General features: G+C 45.4%; 1 protein-coding gene across 2 annotated transcripts in view; it reads right to left on the bottom strand.

Annotated features, from left to right (window-relative positions):
- The window catches only part of LOC109897819 (fibulin-1-like), a 42,360-nt gene extending 24,168 nt beyond the window's left edge, over window positions 1–18,192 (bottom strand). The window contains exons 1-15 of one of the 2 annotated variants that reach the window (XM_020492416.2): window positions 17,916–18,192; window positions 12,736–12,844; window positions 9,796–9,928; window positions 8,505–8,652; window positions 8,142–8,207; window positions 7,914–8,000; window positions 7,616–7,753; window positions 7,169–7,306; window positions 5,326–5,469; window positions 4,903–5,028; window positions 4,542–4,667; window positions 4,114–4,233; window positions 3,842–3,973; window positions 3,263–3,386; window positions 639–2,551 (exon numbers count right to left, since the gene is read on the bottom strand). In XM_020492416.2, the coding sequence (XP_020348005.1) occupies window positions 2,170–2,551; window positions 3,263–3,386; window positions 3,842–3,973; window positions 4,114–4,233; window positions 4,542–4,667; window positions 4,903–5,028; window positions 5,326–5,469; window positions 7,169–7,306; window positions 7,616–7,753; window positions 7,914–8,000; window positions 8,142–8,207; window positions 8,505–8,652; window positions 9,796–9,928; window positions 12,736–12,844; window positions 17,916–17,970 (2,028 nt within the window). In that variant the 5' untranslated portion in view covers window positions 17,971–18,192 and the 3' untranslated portion in view covers window positions 639–2,169. Of the gene's footprint in view, window positions 1–638; window positions 2,552–3,262; window positions 3,387–3,841; window positions 3,974–4,113; window positions 4,234–4,541; window positions 4,668–4,902; window positions 5,029–5,325; window positions 5,470–7,168; window positions 7,307–7,615; window positions 7,754–7,913; window positions 8,001–8,141; window positions 8,208–8,504; window positions 8,653–9,795; window positions 9,929–12,735; window positions 12,845–17,915 lie in introns of those variants that run through there. The other variant, XM_020492414.2, reaches the window with a different exon arrangement.
- Between the last annotated feature and the right edge of the window lie 391 nt (window positions 18,193–18,583).

The raw sequence follows: 18,583 nt of genomic DNA, 5'->3' as shown, positions 1-18,583 counted from the left end.
TGAACGTCCACCACTGCTCCAGTGTAGTGTATAATATAGCTACATCATGGCTCTCTGTCTCTCCTCGTGGGGCCTATAGGCTGCAGCTCACCCCCAGCCAGAACCCCAGGCCAGAACCCGGCTCGGGTTGCACAGCTCCTTTCATGGAGAGAGTGGAAAAGCCCCTGACAAAAAGTCAGGGGCTTGTAATTAGCAATTAACGCCAGGGTACAAGTTTTGCTTTGGTTCAGGCCAAAGCCGCAAATGTTCTTCTAGTTTATAATACCTCAGCCTGCAGCAACAGCAGCAAGAGGAGAGAGCAGGCCCTGGAGGATGGGGTGAACGCTCTGCTCCACTAGGCCACAAAGTGAATTTACAAGATTATAATGACCCAGGGTGAATGGGCCCTCACACAGAGCAGGGTACATCAAAGACTAGACAGCAAGTAGAGAGAAGGGCTAATTATGCCCTTTGTGTGTGTGTGTGTGGGGGGGGGGGGGGGGGGGGGGGGGGGGGGGGGCACAGGAGGGCCCTTGTATTCTCCTGTCCTCTCATCACCTCACGTGGCCCAGAGAGACCCAGCCCTACAGAAAAAAACAATACTTCAAGACCAGAAAGGAAAACAGACTGTTGGATGGAATGGAAGTCCTCTGGTCAAGCGCTGCAAAGTCCTTTTATTTTTGGGGTAATTATTATTTATAGTCAGTAGATTGATAACGCCCCAACACAAACACTGCAGGGCATCATTCATTCTCCAAGCGGTGATGTTGCTCCGCCACAAATTGTTCAGACCACCAGCCAGAACCCAGATCCCCATAACTCACTGTCAGAGTAGAGAAAAAAAACGAATTGTGCTTTACAGATGTATGATCTTCATTTGAGCCAGTTTGCTACAGAAGGAAACTAATCTTGCAGCAACAGGAAATGTGAATTATTTTGTGGATTATAATTAATAGACATTTTTGAAGAGGTTGATGCATTTTTCATGAGGAAAAATCAAGTCTGAAATCTCAAAGTGGAAATTACAAACTTCAGAAGCCTTTTTAAACCTCAAATACACTACAGGTTTTACATTTCCTGAGTTACAGGAATGTTGTCCTGCAACAGGGTGATCAAATTAAGATACTATATCTGTAGCTGTGCACAGACCACCATGTTTTATTTTATGGATTTCCCGACTAGACAGGTGCATCCTTACTGCCCTGACAGGTCGGGAGGAACCTGGGACCCATGGTTGAATTTACAGTTATTGTAAGCCGCAGCCCAGGCAGGCTCTGACTAGTGGCCTAACAGCATGTTTCGGCCTTGCATATTTCCTAGTCTTCCACGACTGCATCCCATTGCCTGTCACTTACTCTGGCTTGCCTTTGAGTCACTGTCTGCTTGATTTTACACCCGCAGTATGCAGTGCAATATGTGCATTTCACATTATTCCTAAAATATCAAGTGGGCTAGGTCAGGATGTGAGACCACATTAGAAGGATGTGGATCCACCAATGAACTGCTTCAACCAAATCAACTATGACTTGGCAGTGCTAATATGCTGTTTAAAATGCTATTTACTATGCTATTTAAAACACTGATACTCACCTACTGGAATATCACAGTTCTATTCAAGAGATGTACCTATGTCACTGAAAATATGTTTTCACCAACCACATAAACTTACCCCAAACATGAAGTGCATACATGCTTTACAGGTCATAGTTCCCCCAGCGATGTAATATTCTAATAAAAAATGAGATCTCTGGTACTGTCCAGTAAACATATGTTAAAAGAATATATATCCGGATTGAACGTCTATTGTGTCTAGTCCAATTTTAATAGAAAACATTTCATTAAACAAATCAACCATAAGATCCTGTAGGACTCCAGACTACACCATTACATACAGTAATCAATAGGCATCCCCAGGCCACTACCTCAATACCCTGCCCTAGAGTGCCACCTAGCTGCTATTCAAATGCTGTACCTCCAAGTGAGTACATTACATTTGGCCTATTTTGCAGACCTATACTTAGCTACAGTAATCACAAAAACTACAATAAGACCAAAAACAAGGAGACAAATGACAGAATGCTGCTTCTGGTCTATGTCAACTGTGTTTGTGCTTGCTTATCATGGCAGTGTTTGCTCTTTTTTGGCTGTCATTGTTGTTGCCGTATTCTTGTTGCTATATGCTACTACCCTCTACTCAGGGATAGCGTTATATGGTAGGATGGGCTGCTCCTGGACAACAAACACCAGGACTTTGGCTAGGTAGGTGCTGGTGGTGCCGTAACGCAGAAGTCTCATCTCCAGAGACAGTTCAAAGTCCTGCGGCTCCGTGATGGGCCGCGTCACAGCCATCTCGCCACCAGAGGGCACTCTCTGCATGCCGAAGAAGTCGCCCTTGTTGCCGCCGACGATGGCAATCTGAACATGGTCTCCGGGCACGGTGTTGGACGGGCCCATGCGGAAGACGTTGGTGGGCACGGGGATGTTGGTGGGGAAGGTGAGGTGGTAGTAGGTTATTCTCAGAGGCAAGGCCAGGCACTCGCTAGTCTGATTGCAAAGCAAGCGTTCACAACGACTGTAAAGAGAGACAGGGGCCAGAGACAGGACAGGACAGGACAAGACAAAGACGGACAGATAGAACAAACAGAGAACAAAAGAGAGGTATAAGTTTGATTTGCCGTGCATGGCATGCTGCTAGCTGGGTGGGGCTAGGTGGGTAGGGACAAAGTCAGCCTCATGTGTTTCTGTGGACCAGCATGTGTCACACTGCCCCCTGTAGGGTCATGCAAGAACATCTCAAGGAAAATATTAAATTTCGTCATTCGACTGCCTTCACAGAACATGCCTTTGACTGAACCCTAAAACTGAAGCCATTAAGAGTCCACATTGGGGGGCATGCACAGCTTCAATAGAGAGGTAGGGGTTGGAGTTGGGGTTGTGTATACACTGTAGAGCAGGGGCCATAAAATAACTTGTGCCTGATCCACACTTTAGGACCGACCTGACCATACTGTGCTGGCTGGGATATTTTTCCTTTCACATTGCGGAGCCAGACCAGCCCAGTAATACTCGGCTTGACTGCACTCGGTTTGGCTCAGTAGTGTGAAAAGAGTTCTTCTCCTGATTAACAAGGAGTTACATAAAGTCATCCGCCTTGGTCAATGACAACTTAACTGAGAACACCATACCTGGCGACCTTGGGATACTGTGAACTAAAAACCGGTATACTGTATAGCCCCAGTACTTGAGAGAGAGTCCTCGGGTAGGTAGGTAGGTAGGTACTCACTTCTCTCCTGCTCGGCGATAGTTTGGCGGACACTCAAAGGACAAGCATCTGAATCCACCCTGTACATTGAAGCAGCTCTCTGTCTCAGAGCAGGTGTGTGTCCCTGTCACACACTCATCAACATCTGGACAGGAAGAGAAATTAATCAATTCAGAACCATAAACATTTTAAATATGAAACCTAGGTTCAAACCTCGTCCGCTGCGTGTCACGAGACCGCTGAGCTAAAGCCTATAGGCATTAGCTCGGGGAGATAATGCAAGTCTTCAGGTATCAGGCAAGGTTACTCATTACGGAAGTTTGGTTCACAGAATCATCAGTGTTACGTTTTATTCACTCCCGCAGACGCTCTTATCCAGAGCAACTTACAGGAGCAATTAGGGTTATGTTGCTTGCTCAAGGGTACATCGACATATTTTTCACCTCAGGGATTCAAACCAGCAAACTTTCAGTTTCTGGCCCAATGCTCTTAACCGCTAGGCTACCTGCCATCTTTACTGGTATTTGTCTTCTGATCTGAAGAATGACCACAACCCCCCTGCTGAGGACCCCTACATCCCCATAAGGAGCGAGGACTTACCCTGGCAGCTGCGTCCATTGGGGGCCAGAGTATAGCCGGTGGCGGGGCAGTTGCAGTGGAAGCTCCCGGGGGTGTTGTGGCAGCGGTAGGAGCAGATGTGACCCCCGGTGGGCAAGGCACACTCATCAATGTCTGGAGATAAGGTGAAAGATCAAACAATAGAGGATGTAAAGGGTACAGGAAGTCGAATCAAATAATACCTGGGTAATGGGGCTCCTGATTAGGTTACACCATAGGCTATGGCTCATTAGATGTGTTTTAGCATCTCCTACCTTCACAGTTGATGCCATCCCTGTCACTGAGCTGGTAGCCACGGCGACAGTAGCACTGGTAGGAGCCGTACACGTTGGCACACTCTTGACTGCAAGGGCTGCTCTCACATTCGTTTAGATCTACACACAACAATATAACTCAGTTAGATAAAACTAGTCATCTATAGCCAGGAGAGAGACAGAGAAAGAGAGAGAGAGAGAGCGAGAGAGTAAGAGAGACAAAGAGAGAGAGACTAAGAGAGAGTGAGAGAGAGAGTGTGAGAGAGAGACAAAGAGAGAGAGAGAGACAAAAAGAGAGAGAGACAAAGAGAGAGAGAGAAATACATCTATAAAACACATGACCACAAACTTCAGTAAGGCAAAACAAGAGATGGCCAATGAGGGAAGCTCAGATTTAAACAACTCTTAACATTGGAAGACTGCCTTACCATCACAGTTCCTGCCGTCGCTGGCCAGCTTGAAGCCTTGGGTGCAGCTGCACTTATAGGACCCCACGGCATTCTCACACTTGTGGGCACAGAGGCGCCCAGGGTAGTGCCTGCACTCATTGATATCTAAGACACAGAAGAAAAGGACACTAAGTTGAATATCTACAGCAGGGTTCCCCAACTGGCAGTTCATTTTTTAAATATATTTTTTAACCCTTTGTCATAAGACCTACATAACGCTGTGATTACGATGACATACCAGATGTCATAAACAGTCAAGACTGTTGGTGTCCTGCTTATGTCAACTAACACGACACTGTAACTACTAGGTAACTACAAGGAGTAAGAAGTCAGTATGTACCTTCGCAGACGCGGCTGATGCTGTTGAAGATGAAGCCAATCTTACACTCACAACGGAACGATCCTACCAGGTTGATACAGCCGTGGCCTGCACACTCTCCATCAGGACCTTTACACTCATCAATATCTACACCAGGGCAAAGAGAGAGAGAGCACAAGATATTACAGGAAGAAAAAAACCGCATCGGTATGCAGAGAGATAGCGAGGCCACGAGAAACACATGGAAATGTAGGCTACAGTGTAAGATTCCTAATGCTAAGCAAAGGAAGTGAACGTGGTAGAGAAGCACGTCTATCAGTGCTGCGGTGGTTCCAGGGGATGTTGAGGTTGTCTACTATAGCACAGGACAGAGACCTTGAGGGGGCCTTATGCCCAGACTGGAGCGATGAGGCCTCAGTACGTAAGTGAGGCAGCCGTACGTACCCACGCAGCGGTTGCCGTTGTCGTTTAGGTGGTATCCCCGGCCACAGTTGACAGAGTTCCTCTGGCAGGTGAAGGAGCCCACCGTGTTCACACACGACTGGCCAGGGTGGCAAGGCCCAGTCTGGGCCAGACACTCATTGATGTCTAGGGTAGAGGTCAGAGGTTATACATATGTCATGTACAGTTGAAGTCGGAAGTTTACATACACCTTAGCCAAGTACATTTAAACTCAGTTTTTCACATATCCTGACATTTAATCAGAGTAAAATATTCCTGTCTTAGGTCAGTTAGGATCACTACTTTACTTTAAGAATGTGAACTGTCAGAATAATAGTGGAGAGAGTGAATTATTTCAGCATTTCTTTCTTTCATCACATTCACAGTGAGTCAGAAGTTTACATACACTCAATTAGTATTTGGTAGCATTGCCTTTAAATTGTTTAACTTGGGTCAAATGTTTTGGGTAGCCTTCCACAAGCTTCCACAATAATTTGGGTGAATTTTGCCCCATTCCTCCTGACAGAGCTCCAATACCTTGACTTTGTTGTCCTTAAGCCATTTTGCCACAACTTTGGAAGTATGATTGGGGTCATTGTCCATTTGGAAGACCCATTTGCGACCAACCTTTAACTGATGTGATGTCTTGAGATGTTGCTTCAATATATCCACATCATTTTCCATCCTCATGATGCCAACTATTTTGTGAAGTGCACCAGTCCCTCCTGCAGCAAAGCACCTCCACAACATGATGCTGCCACCCCCGTGCTTCCCGGGTGGGATGGTGTTCTTCGGCTTGCAAGCCTCCCCCTTTTTCCTCCAAACATAACGATGGTCATTATGGCCAAACAGTGCCATTTTTGTTTCATCATACCAGAGGACATTTCTCCAAAAAGTACGATCTTTGTCCCCATGTGCAGTTGCAAACCGTAGTCTGGCTTTTTTATGGCGGTTTTGGAGCAGTGGCTTCTTCCTTACTGAGCGGCCTTTTAGGTTATGTCAATATAGGACTCGTTTTAATGTGGATATAGATACTTTTCTACCTGTTTCCTCCAGCATCTTCACAGGGTTCTTTGCTGTTGTTCTGGGATTGATTTGCACTTTTCGCACCAAAGTACGTTCATTTCCAGGAGGAAGAACGCGTCTCCTTCCTGAGCGGTATGACGGCTGCGTGGTCCCATGGTGTTTATACTTGCATACTATTGTTTGTACAGATGAACGTGGAACCTTCAGGCGTTTGGAAATTGCTCCCAAGCATGAACCAGACTTGTGGTCTACAATATGTTTCTGAGGCTGATATCTTCAGATGTTCCCATGATGTCAAGCAAAGAGACACTGAGTTAAAAGGTAGGCCTTGAAGTACATCCACAGGTACACCTCCAATTTACTGAAATGATGTCAATTAGCCTATGAGAAGCTTCTAAATCCATGACATAATTTTCAGGATTTTTCCAAGCTGTTTAAAGGCACAATCAAATTAGTGTATGTACACTTCTGACCCACTGGAATTGTGATTCAGTGAATTATAAGTGAAATAATCTGTTTGTTAACAATTGTTGGAAACATTACTCGTGTCATGCACAAAGTAGAATTCCTAACTGACTTGCCAAAACTATAGTTTGTTAACAAGAAATTTGTGGAGTGGTTGAAAAACTAGTTTTCCGTCCTCATGACCCCAACCTAAGTGTATGTAAACTTCCGACTTCAACTGTATGTATGTATGTATGTCGGAGGGCCCTGTGGACTGTACTTTGAAGTTACTGTGTTTTGGGGTATATGTGGGATGGATGGGGTGATGTACTGTCCTGGTGATGTGTTGCCATGGTAACATGATTCTGATGCTCACCGATGCAGCTGCCCAGGGCATCCTGGATGTATCCATCACCACACTGGTTCTTGGGCCGACAGCGGAATGACCCCTGAGTGTTCTGACACATAAAGTCCGGGGCGCAGTTGTGGGTGCCCGACTCACACTCGTCAATGTCTGGGGGAAGAAGACATGTTGTACGAAAGCATCAGCAGATTTACATGATATTAAAATGTATGTGATTCAAATGTACTCTTATAAATACTCAACAATAGCTACATTGTCAAAGTCAGACATACTGTAAATCTGACAGACAGGCAGACGGACAGACGGACAGACGGATAGACGGATAGATGATTAATGGATGGATGTTTATCAGTTTATCATGGATTTGTTTTACAGTTTATCATGGATGTATGAATCATACATATTGATCTTTACATATTCCCTCTCCCCTGTAGGAGGTGTTGTGTTGTGACCTCTGACCTTTACAATTGTTGCTGTCGGTAAGCTCGTAACCGGTACCACAGCTGACCTCTCTTTGGCAACGAAATGACCCCAGCGTGTTGATGCAACGCTCACCTCCTCGGCAGTTACTGGCACCCAGCAGGCACTCATTTATATCTGAGAGAGAGAGAGGGAGAGAGGAAGAGGAGAGGATAATATGGAAGGCGTATCTAAGAAGTAAGATATCCTAGTCCTGTGGAGATACTAGATGGATAGTGATTTATTCCACCTCATTTACTATTCAACAAGATATGACTGCTGCCTCCTGTCCACTCACCTTCACAGTTCTTCCCATCTGGTTTGAGTTTGTAGCCTTTGAAGCAGGCACAGGTGCCGTTGCCCACACATTCCTGTGCACACTTCGCTAATCCGGTTGAGAACAGAAAATGTGCACATTAAAGTAAATGATTTTTGTTTCTGTTAGAGTACCTATGTTTCTGACTTTCTCTGTGAGGACAGTCAGCTAATAACATGTGACAGTGATGTGAAGAGGGGAAGTTAGTACCATTACTGCACTCATTCAGTAACGGATTATCCTTGCCAGTGAGGGCCTCGTTGTCTTTGTCAGGAACTGTGGGGGATAAGAATTCAAATATTCACCAGTACAGGCAAAAACTGAGAGTGTTGAAACTATTCGTCATGACAATGGAGGTCTTTACTAAAACTACAGCAAGAGCCAAGGCTCCTGATGACCACCAGAGGGCAGTGTAGAACTAGATTAAAAATAGTCCATATATCCTCTCCACTCTACTCCATCTTTCCCCTTCTCCCTCCTCCCTGCCCTCTCTATTACAACACCTCCCATTCCCCTCTCTCTCCACCCTTTCCTCTCCCTCCACCCTCCTCTCCTTCTACCCTCCTCTCTTACCCAGAGTGTTGGTCTTCACATCGGGGGCTCCGTCATCGCAGCAGGCCCGGGACACCAGGCCACACTGGTAGCCCAGAGACAGGCTGTGGTCACAGGGCAGACCCTTCTCCTGAGCAGCCCGGCCCAGCAGACAACAGTCACAGCACATCTGGAGGAGTCAGACCATAGACATAATTACTCAATGTGTTAATATGCATCATTTGGCCAGACGGACATACAGAGGGAAATTACACCACCACTTCACAACTTCACCAATCACCATCGTCTGAAAGGGAACAGTCTGGGCTTGACTCGGGGGAGGGGTCAGGTTTCCACCAGTTACCACAGCCACAAAGTCAGAATTCGCTATATCATAAAAATTAATGAAATCAAAACTTAGCTTTTTGGTCTTAATTTAAGTTTAGGGTTAGGTATGAGGTTAGCAGTGTTGTTGTGGTTAGGTTTAAAATCACAAATAGGCAGGGTTTATCACTTTGTGGCTGTGGTAACTAGTGACGACCGAGGAGTCTAGTCTAAGTGTGTCTGTATCTTCTGTGTGTGCATGTCTTGAGGATGTCATAACGTGGGTGGTGGGGTTGTAGTCTGGTAGTGTACTGAGAGATTTTAGAGGGAGCTAGAAAATGAGCATGCTATGGTTTATCCCCCATTCTAAACTCATCCTGTACCTCTTTTATCCCATTCATAAATGCAGCACACCTTAATGCAATCAGCCAACACCTGCATTTCACGGAGGTGGAGGTTCAAGTTAAGACATGTTGCTGGCTGCACTAACAACGATCTCATTCTTCTGGGCAAATGTACTGTGGATCCCTTGGCAAAGCTCTGCAAGGGTCTTGACTGCCGCCTTGATGTGCTGTGGTATGTTGTAGTGATATGGTGGTGTAGGATCCTGAGGAAGAAGACAGCCGGGTGTAGAGCACCTATCTTGGCAGAGAGCCTGTAGTAGACAGTATCTTATGTGAATGTATAATCTACCTGACAGCAACAAGCTCCATTCCTCATTTCTCCCCAGAGTGACATGTTTCATCCTGCTCAACAGGATCGCACACACATACGTCCACACACACACACACACACACACACACACACACACAATCACATTCACTCTCCTGCAGAAATTGCACATTGATGCTCAACATAAGGTTTTTGAAGCAGACAATGAATTATTCTCTGACATTCACACTTTTGATACACACACACACACACACCTGCAAACACAAGTATTTGTGCAATGTATGCACATATGCACAAACACACACACACACACATACTCTCTCACAGACACACACACCTTTGCGGTCTTGGTCTCGCAGGTGCTTCCAGGAAACTGGGTGTCACAGCCCCCCTGGTCTTTGGCCATGTTGATGCCGTTTGTGCAGATGGAGTCCTCCAGTACTGTCGCACAGCACTGCTCCTGTACTATCCTGTCAGACAGGAACAGGAAAGACACAGGGAACACAGTTTATTCTGAACTCCATCACTGGGCTCCTTAGTGGAATAGAGAGCTGTCTCAAAGTGCTTCCTGTTAAGAAGAGCCCTGGGCATGCCTAATAGGGATCTATTCATAGTCCTGCCTGCTGCAGCTGCTGTACGTGGTTGAGTGATAAAGGAAAACCCTGTGTGAGCTCAAGGTGGATAAAAAGTTGTCTATGTATAAAATCTTCAATTTAACTGTTGTGTAAATTCACCACTGCCTTCATTTGGCTTACCACACCCACTGTTATGGGTACAGTGAAGCCAACTTAACAATCGATTATTTACCGTAACTATTGTAACCCACCCACCTCCCCATTGGATGTTCCCCCCCTGATTGTCACAGAGGGGTGCAGAGCTGCAACACTTCCTGGATAAGGTTTGAACATTTTTACTTTCCCCAAATTCCCAGGTTTTCCAGAAATCCTGGTTGGATTTTGCATCCCTATTTCCTGGACAACATTACTGGAATTACATTCCTCTGGGGGAAGGCCAGGCTGAGTCTGGATTGGAACCAGCCTATCTAGGATGCCTGAGCACTTCCAGGCAGTTGGAGAACCAGTGATATCCACCTCTCTGACCAGTCTGTCCAGTTGGAGAGGCTTGATTAGCTGTTTTACAGTAAAACCAGAAACGGTTGTAGTACTGTAGACAAAAAGCTTGCTGTAAATAATCAGATCTGAAATGAGAGTGAGTGCAGGCAGCAAATCAAATCAAATCAAATCAAATTTATTTATATAGCCCTTCGTACATCAGCTGATATCTCAAAGTGCTGTACAGAAACCCAGCCTAAAACCCCAAACAGCAAGCAATGCAGGTGGAGAAGCACACCTCTTTACTGTAGACAAGCTTTATCAGACCATCAACAGTCGGGTTGCTGTGCTTTGCCTCCAATGGTCTGCTCCTCTGAGGGACTTTAATAAGTTAAGGGCTGTTTGTGTTTGTCTGCCTCTCTGTCTGGTCTGTTTCTGGTCTGTCTCTCTGTCTGGTCTATTTCTGGTCTGTCTCTCTGTCTGGTCTGTTTCTGGTCTGTCTCTCTGTCTGGTCTGTTTCTGGTCTGTCTCTCTGTCTGGTCTGTTTCTGGTCTGTCTCTCTGTCTAGTCTGTTTCTGGTCTGTCTCTCTGTCTGGTCTGTCTCTCTGTCTAGTCTGTTTCTGGTCTGTCTCTCTGTCTGGTCTGTCTGTCTCTGTCTTTGGTCTGTCTGTCTGATCTGTCTCTCTGTCTCTGTTTTTGGTCTGTCTGTCTTTCTGTCTGGTTGTCTCTGGTCTGTCTGGTCTGTTTCTGGTCTGTCTTTGGTCTGTCTGGTCTGTCTCTGCTCCGTCTGTCTGTCTATCCGGTCTGTCTGCTCCGTCTGTCTGTCTATCCGGTCTGTCTGGTCTGTCTCTCTGTCTGGTCTGTCTGTCTCTGTCTTTGGTCTGTCTGCCTGTCTCTCTGTCTGGTCTGTCTGTCTCTGGTCTGTCTGTCTTTCTGCCTGGTTGTCTCTGGTCTGTCTGGTCTGTTTCTGGTCTGTCTCTGGTCTGTCTGGTCTGTCTGGCCTGTCTCTGGTCTGTCTGTCTGTCTGGTCCGTCTGTCTGTCTATCCGGTCTGTCTGCTCCGTCTGTCTGTCTATCCGGTCTGTCTGGTCTGTCTCTCTGTCTGGTCTGTCTGTCTCTGTCTTTGGTCTGTCTGCCTGTCTCTCTGTCTGGTCTGTCTGTCTCTGGTCTGTCTGTCTTTCTGCCTGGTTGTCTCTGGTCTGTCTGGTCTGTTTCTGGTCTGTCTCTGGTCTGTCTGGTCTGTCTGGCCTGTCTCTGGTCTGTCTGTCTGTCTGGTCCGTCTGTCTGTCTATCCGGTCTGTCTCTGTTCTGTCTGGTTTCTGTCTGTCTGTCTGTCTGTCTGTCTGTTTGGTCTGTCTGTTTGGTCTGTAGGGAGGGAGTGAAATCCATTGTCTGTTTTACGAGTTTGAGTGTATATAGAGTACTGTACAGCACTTAGATCCCCTCTCCACTCCACTCCTGTAACTTGCTCCAAAAAGCCTCTGTCTTTATCAACCCTCTTACCAGAAATTATCTCTTTTTCCTTATAAACTACAACCACACTCACGCCGCCTCCGCAGGTCCTTTTAAGGGCACAACCGGGCTCCTGTTTTTCTTTTCTCTTCTTCTCTTTTTTCAGTGTCTGAAATAATCCCTCTGATTTCCTGTTCTTCCCCCTCTCCAGTCCTCTCTTTGAGTATAGTTTCACCTCAGTGGTATTTCCTGGATTTGGCAATACCCCTCTCTCTAAACCCTAAACCCAACCCCCCACTCAACCAAAAACCCTCACCCTTCCCCCCTCACTCTATAATTTGAACAAATTCTCTATCACTTGGGTAGCCAATGTAAATACATGTGCCACCAGAGAGCAGATTGAGCAACAGATCTCCTCCTTATTGGCCTTGAACCTGTGGCAACACACCTTCTAATATTACTACCAGAGCTGTTATTACTGTCATTATTATTAGTGTAATGTACCCTGCTCTCACATCAAGTCAATAATGTGGCTGGGGATTTATGACCGGGGGTAAGGTAAAGTCATCTCACATTATGGCCACGATACATATTGCCCTATAGTCTATCTTTACAGCATTAAATGAACCCATGGGACTAATACTGAGGTAAGCACTTCCTACTATGGGCACAGAGGTAAGACCATAGAAATACAATCCATGTTCTATCTATTGTAATCATGACATTTCTATGGATACGAGAGCCCAGTAAGTCCAGTAGTGGGGCCTCAGTCACCTGCATGTGGTGGACTCGGAGATGAGAGGGAGGGCAGTGCAGTCCTGGTTATCAATGCCCCGGTCCCGACCATCCTTACAGCACTCATCTATTGACATCTGATTTCCACCTGTGGTTGGACAAAACCACAAACAAACACTGGGTTATAGGCTTATGTTGTATGCTGTGACTGGCCCTACTGAAGAGTGGGGTGGCAGGTAGCCGAGGATTGGGTCAGTAACCGAAAGGTTGCTGGTTTGAATCCCCGAGCAGACTCGGTGAAAAATCTGCCCTTGAGCAAGGCACTTAACCCTAATTGCTCATGTAAGTTCTTCTGGACAAGAGTGTCTGTTAAAATGTAATGTAACAGATTGCTTCAGTGTGGTAGAGATCGAGAGACCCCAAAAGGGGTGTGACTATAGCAGTTGTATTTATATGGCTTTAGCCTGCTGAGAGCTAACGTTAGACTTCAGGGCCCAGGCAAGATAGCTCATAAAGCACAGAACCACCTTCCATGTTACATAAGGTAACAGTCAATCTGAGGGATAAGAAACTCTCTAACATTACTTAGGACTACACTGATAGAGCAGAATGGAGTCTATTCTCTTGCAGGAACAATACAACATGATTTAGAATGATTATGCAACGCATGTTTACCAAATGTGCAAAACTCTTAGCCAAACAAAATCTATTGTTTTACCCAATGCCACTCACACTCCCCAACTATTAACAACGTGTCTTCCAAGTGATTGAAAATGAAATTCAGAGCTGTAATAGGAATGTGTTTAAATGCCCATAAGCATTTTGCCAGCGATACTGAATGATGGATATGTTGTGTAGAAATAAGAGAGGCTTTACGACTGGAGCTGGACCAACTCTGTGGCGCTCTGTCTGGCTTTTCATGTGGATTAAAGAGCTCGGAATGCCTCAACTCTGTAAACAATTCAGCCATCGCAATCAGATCAAATACATTCATTTCCTTGTGGTTACTGTGATTTGCCAAACGTGAAAGAACTCTGGCAGGTTGGCTGGTCCTTTCTTGCCTTAGGCATAAACAAAGCTCTGCCTGCCAAATTGGTACTATGGATATAAATCCTCCAGAAGAACACTCAAAGTCATCTTAGTTCATCCAATAAACCTGATGTTGATTCGTAGCCTAGTCGGAGACTAGAGGAATAATAGTGAATACAACAACTGAAAATAATAACAGACATTGTAGAGGATCATAGGCATGTCTAACTTCAAATTCTAGCTTGGCAGACGAGTCAACAAAATAGGATCAGAGGTTTCAACTAAGGCAAGATGTGTCACCTTTAATTTATAGTTCCAATTATTTCTGCCAGAGGAGCTATGGAACTTGTTTTATATCTTTTAATATGGGAAGTACAGATAGGGGCCAAAGGTGTGAATAAATTAACTTAAAAAGAATATGGTCATTTATGCGAAGGAAATCACATAACTGTCAACATTGACCTTGAGAGATACAGATATGAAAGTTAATTTGGGCAGATTCATAAAAAGTAGTTAAATTATGTAGCAACCATGCAGATAACTTATGCTGAAAATCAAGAGTAAAGTGTATCATCAAACAAACACAGACTAGGTAGTCAAGATGGATTACCATGCCAACAAACACAATTTTTACATTTTTAACTTTACCCCCTTTTCTCCCCAATTTCGTGGTATCCAATTGTTAGTAATTACTATCTTGTCTCATCGCTACAACTCCCGTACGGGGCTCGGGAGAGACGATGGTCGAAAACCATGCGTCCTCTGAAACACAACCCAAACAAGACGCACTGCTTCTAATCACAGCGCGGCTCCAACCCGGAAGCCAGCCGACCCACTGCGCCCGGCCCGCCACAGGAGTCGCTGGTGACCAGCTAGACTAACAACTGCAGCAGTCGAGCTCCTCGTTCCACCATGTCCTAACTGAGTCATAACCCACTGGTCACAGACGTCAGTCCAGAGTTTGGATTTACATTCACTAAGGTGAATTCAACACGAAATCAAATCAAAATGTCACCATGTCATTGGATTTAGGTTAAAAAGTAGGTGAAAAAAAGTCTAAATTCTCTTATGTTGATGACTTTTTTCAAATTCAATCAGTTTTCCCACGTTGATTCAATGTCACCACAGAATTTTGGGGTTGAAATTTCGTGAAATCAACGTTGATTCAAACAGTTCTTGTCCGGTGGGAAAGCTTTTAGTAAAATACTTCACATGGGCCTCTGACTAGACTAGTGCCACTCTCTTCAACAGTGATAAAGTCTATCTCAGCTTTCATCTGAGGGCTGAATCCAACACCAGGATGCTCTTGGAGAGTGACAAAAGTGTTGCTTGGAGGGAGAACTTAGTTACGCATGTAAAAGTGAAGACAATACATTAGCTGGAAGAGCGGGGAATAGTAGGAATGGTCAAAACCTCCTGTGGTGAATAATTCTCCCTACTCGGCTGTCCCACAGGCCAGTTTTGGCCGGTCTGGCCTTTCTTCTTTTTCTTGACCATTACCCCTGGCATTAACTGACGTCTACTTGCCAAAACACCCTGGGAGCTGGGGCCCTCACTATGTCTTTAGAAAGAGCAGACAAACCCCCAGAATGCATCTCACCAGCTCCCACAAAGCTCCATGAGGCTCCCTTCCCAGCTCAGAGGAGGCATAGCATGAGAATATCATAGAATCTCAGTTTCATCTGATGGTCACATGACTCACGTCCTGCAGTTCTGGTGTATTCTCCCTCCACTCTATACTGATAACTAATCCTAACCCACAGTGCATGACAGGACCATTCCATAACCACCATAGTCCACAGCCTGCCCCCTTTCCCAACTAATTGAATGAGCAGAGCGTCTTAAATCTACCCTCTACTATTGTATCAAACGAGTCTACCCGCCTGCCTGTCCGTATGATGCATTGTCTGTCTACATAAAAAGCTGATTTCCATCTTGGAATGTGGTGCTGGTGGTGAGGGCTGTCATGCCTCCTGTCTGGGTCTGGGCAGAGAGAGAGAGAGAGAGAGAGAGAGAGAGAGAGAGAGAGAGAGAGAGAGAGACAGAGAGAGAGAGAGAGAGAGAGACAGAGAGAGAGAGACAGAGAGAGAGACAGAGAGAGAGACAGAGAGAGAGAGACAGAGAGAGAGACAGAGAGAGAGACAGAGAGAGAGACAGAGAGAGAGACAGAGAGAGGGACAGAGAGAGAGACAGAGAGAGAGACAGAGAGAGAGAGAGAGAGAGAGAGAGAGACAGAGAGACAGAGAGAGAGACAGAGAGAGAGACAGAGAGAGAGACAGAGAGAGAGACAGAGAGAGAGAGAGACAGAGAGAGAGAGAGAGACAGAGAGAGAGAGAGAGAGAGAGACAGAGAGAGAGACAGAGAGAGAGAGAGAGACAGAGAGAGAGAGACAGAGAGACAGAGAGAGAGAGAGAGACAGAGAGAGAGAGAGAGAGAGACTAGACTCCTCCTGTAAACAGTGCTTAATGAGCTCAGTGGTGCCCCAGTCCCTCAGCCCACAACAATGGCCCATCAGACAAAGCCAGACATTGTAGCAGAACAGTCCACTTCCATGGGCCACATCCTTTAACTAACACACTTTAGTCAGTTTACCTAATGGCATCGAAGTTACACAAATGATCTTGCTGAGAACATGTCACAAAAGTCTGTCATTGACACATTTCACTCAACCTAATACGTATTTGGCTGATGGTTGAGTCTATGATGGTTGAGCTGATACAAAAATGTCTGAATGAGTGATTAATGTACATGGATGTTCCATAACCTGGTCGGATGGGGCCATCTTCAGATCTTCAGTCAGTCTACTCTGACACCATACCAGGATTCTCTCCCGTGGAGCATGGAATCTGAGAAGAGGAGCTAGGGGTGCTGATAGGTGTTGGGGGAGGGTATAGCTCCCGTGTGACATGCCCAATGACATTGGATTCAATGGATATGGGGTGATGTCAACTTCTTTCCTAGGCACACCACTGTCAGGAGCACGGCAGGCTGTGAAAGTGGCCCCATGTGTGTCCAGTGGACCCTAATCTGGGGTATATGGGTTGTCCCAAGCTTCTGTGACCCCTGGAGGGGCCCTTAAAGGTCTAAATCAGAGCTCCTCCCCCCTGACCAGCAAACGCTCAGTGGGGTACTGCTTAAGTGCCTCCAGACTCATTTGACACACCATCATAGAGTAAGGAGAAACCTGGCCTGCGTCTGGCTGGCTGTCTGAGCATCAAACCTCATGAACACATCTCTGTACTGCATATTTTAAACGGTAAAGCCTTGTTACTGTTAGCTGTTGGGCAATCATTTCCATCTGTAATATTGTAATCGGCAGGTAGTCTAGAGGTAAAGAGCATTGGGCCAGATACCGGAAAGTTGCTGGTTTGAATCCCTGAGCCAGCCAAATCTGTCAATGTGCCCTTGAGCAAGGCACTTAACCCTAATTGCTCCTCTAAGTCCCTCTGGATAAGAGGGATGTAAAATGTAAATAGCATAATGACCGCTCACTGATTACAAATATCAGTCCTGGCAGTAGTCTGACCAATCTCTACCAATGAAATTAGTCCATATTAAAAACTACGCACAATGCATTTCATCACTGTCAAATCACCTTAGGACAAGTTGAGAATGTTGAAACCATCCTTTAAGCTAGTAAACATGGGCAGATGTTTTACTGGCAAGATACACACAAACACACATGGCACACACACTCACAAATCAAATCAAAATCAAATGACACACACTGAACAGCATGTGACACAATAGGCTACATGTTTGTTCTGTAATATAACTGACAGAGTGTTCATAAAATGACATCTAAAACTTATTGGTTTGTTATCTCTAGTGGTACCCGACCTAATCTCTGCCCACACAGTGATAGTGCAGTAAACTGGTAAACTTGAAATATCTACCATGCCTATGTGTACTTACAGGAGTATTTTGTCTACTGTATGTCTATACCAGTGGAGGCTGCTGAGGGGAGGACAGTTTATAATAATGGCTGGAATGGAGAGGATGGAATGGTATCAAAAACATTCCATTCCATCCATTATACTCCATTCCAGCCATTATTATGAGCCGTTCTCCCCTCATCAGCCTCCTTTGCGTCTATACAGTACGCGGTACATCACGCATGGGCATGGATTGATTCTCATGGTTAGAATTACATCAGTAGGCTACTATCCTGAAGCAGAAAGGTAACTTACCTTGTCCGTTGAGAACTCCGAACAGAGAGAAAAGTATAACTATACCGGGACCCATTGGAAGGAGGAGAGATTCTTGCTAAACTAAAGAAAGTGTACAACAGTCAGATCTGTAATATTCTGCCTTAGGTGTGAAACAACAGCACAGTTTCTCACGGACACGCAGATTTTCAAGCGAAAGGTAGACAGACTGTGAGCTCACGCTGGGCAGGAGTATGCGTGTGGGTGATGTGGCTGAATGAATCGCAGCGTGACTGTCTCAGAACGAGCGTCTAATTATCTCGCTCAGAGGGGCGGGCGGGGGCCATCGCAAGTGACGAGTAAAACATTTTTAAATCAAAAGTTCAGAAACCTTAAATGGAGTGTATTGATTTTGACATTACATTATTATACTTCCTCTTATTAACTACCAGGTTCTTATATGACACAATTACATTTAATTCAAGTCGTTTTAATGACTTCCATTATCTAGGCCTACTGACAGATTTAAAGTAGCCCTAAATATCATTTTCTTCTTCTGACTGAAGAATACGACACGTAATGGCGACATTGATTAACTTTCATTCAGACGTCTGTCTGTGGCAGAATGATCACACTGATTACTTAAGACCTGGACTCCACTCCTTAGAGATTCTCTGGTTATCTAAAAAAATATGTTGTGGCCATTTCCA

This window comes from Oncorhynchus kisutch, linkage group LG10, assembly GCF_002021735.2.
Source record: "Oncorhynchus kisutch isolate 150728-3 linkage group LG10, Okis_V2, whole genome shotgun sequence".
In the NCBI taxonomy this organism is placed as follows: Eukaryota; Metazoa; Chordata; class Actinopteri; order Salmoniformes; family Salmonidae; genus Oncorhynchus; species Oncorhynchus kisutch.
Note: the sequence above shows the minus strand (reverse complement) of the source record. Positions and strands in the feature narration are given on the sequence as shown.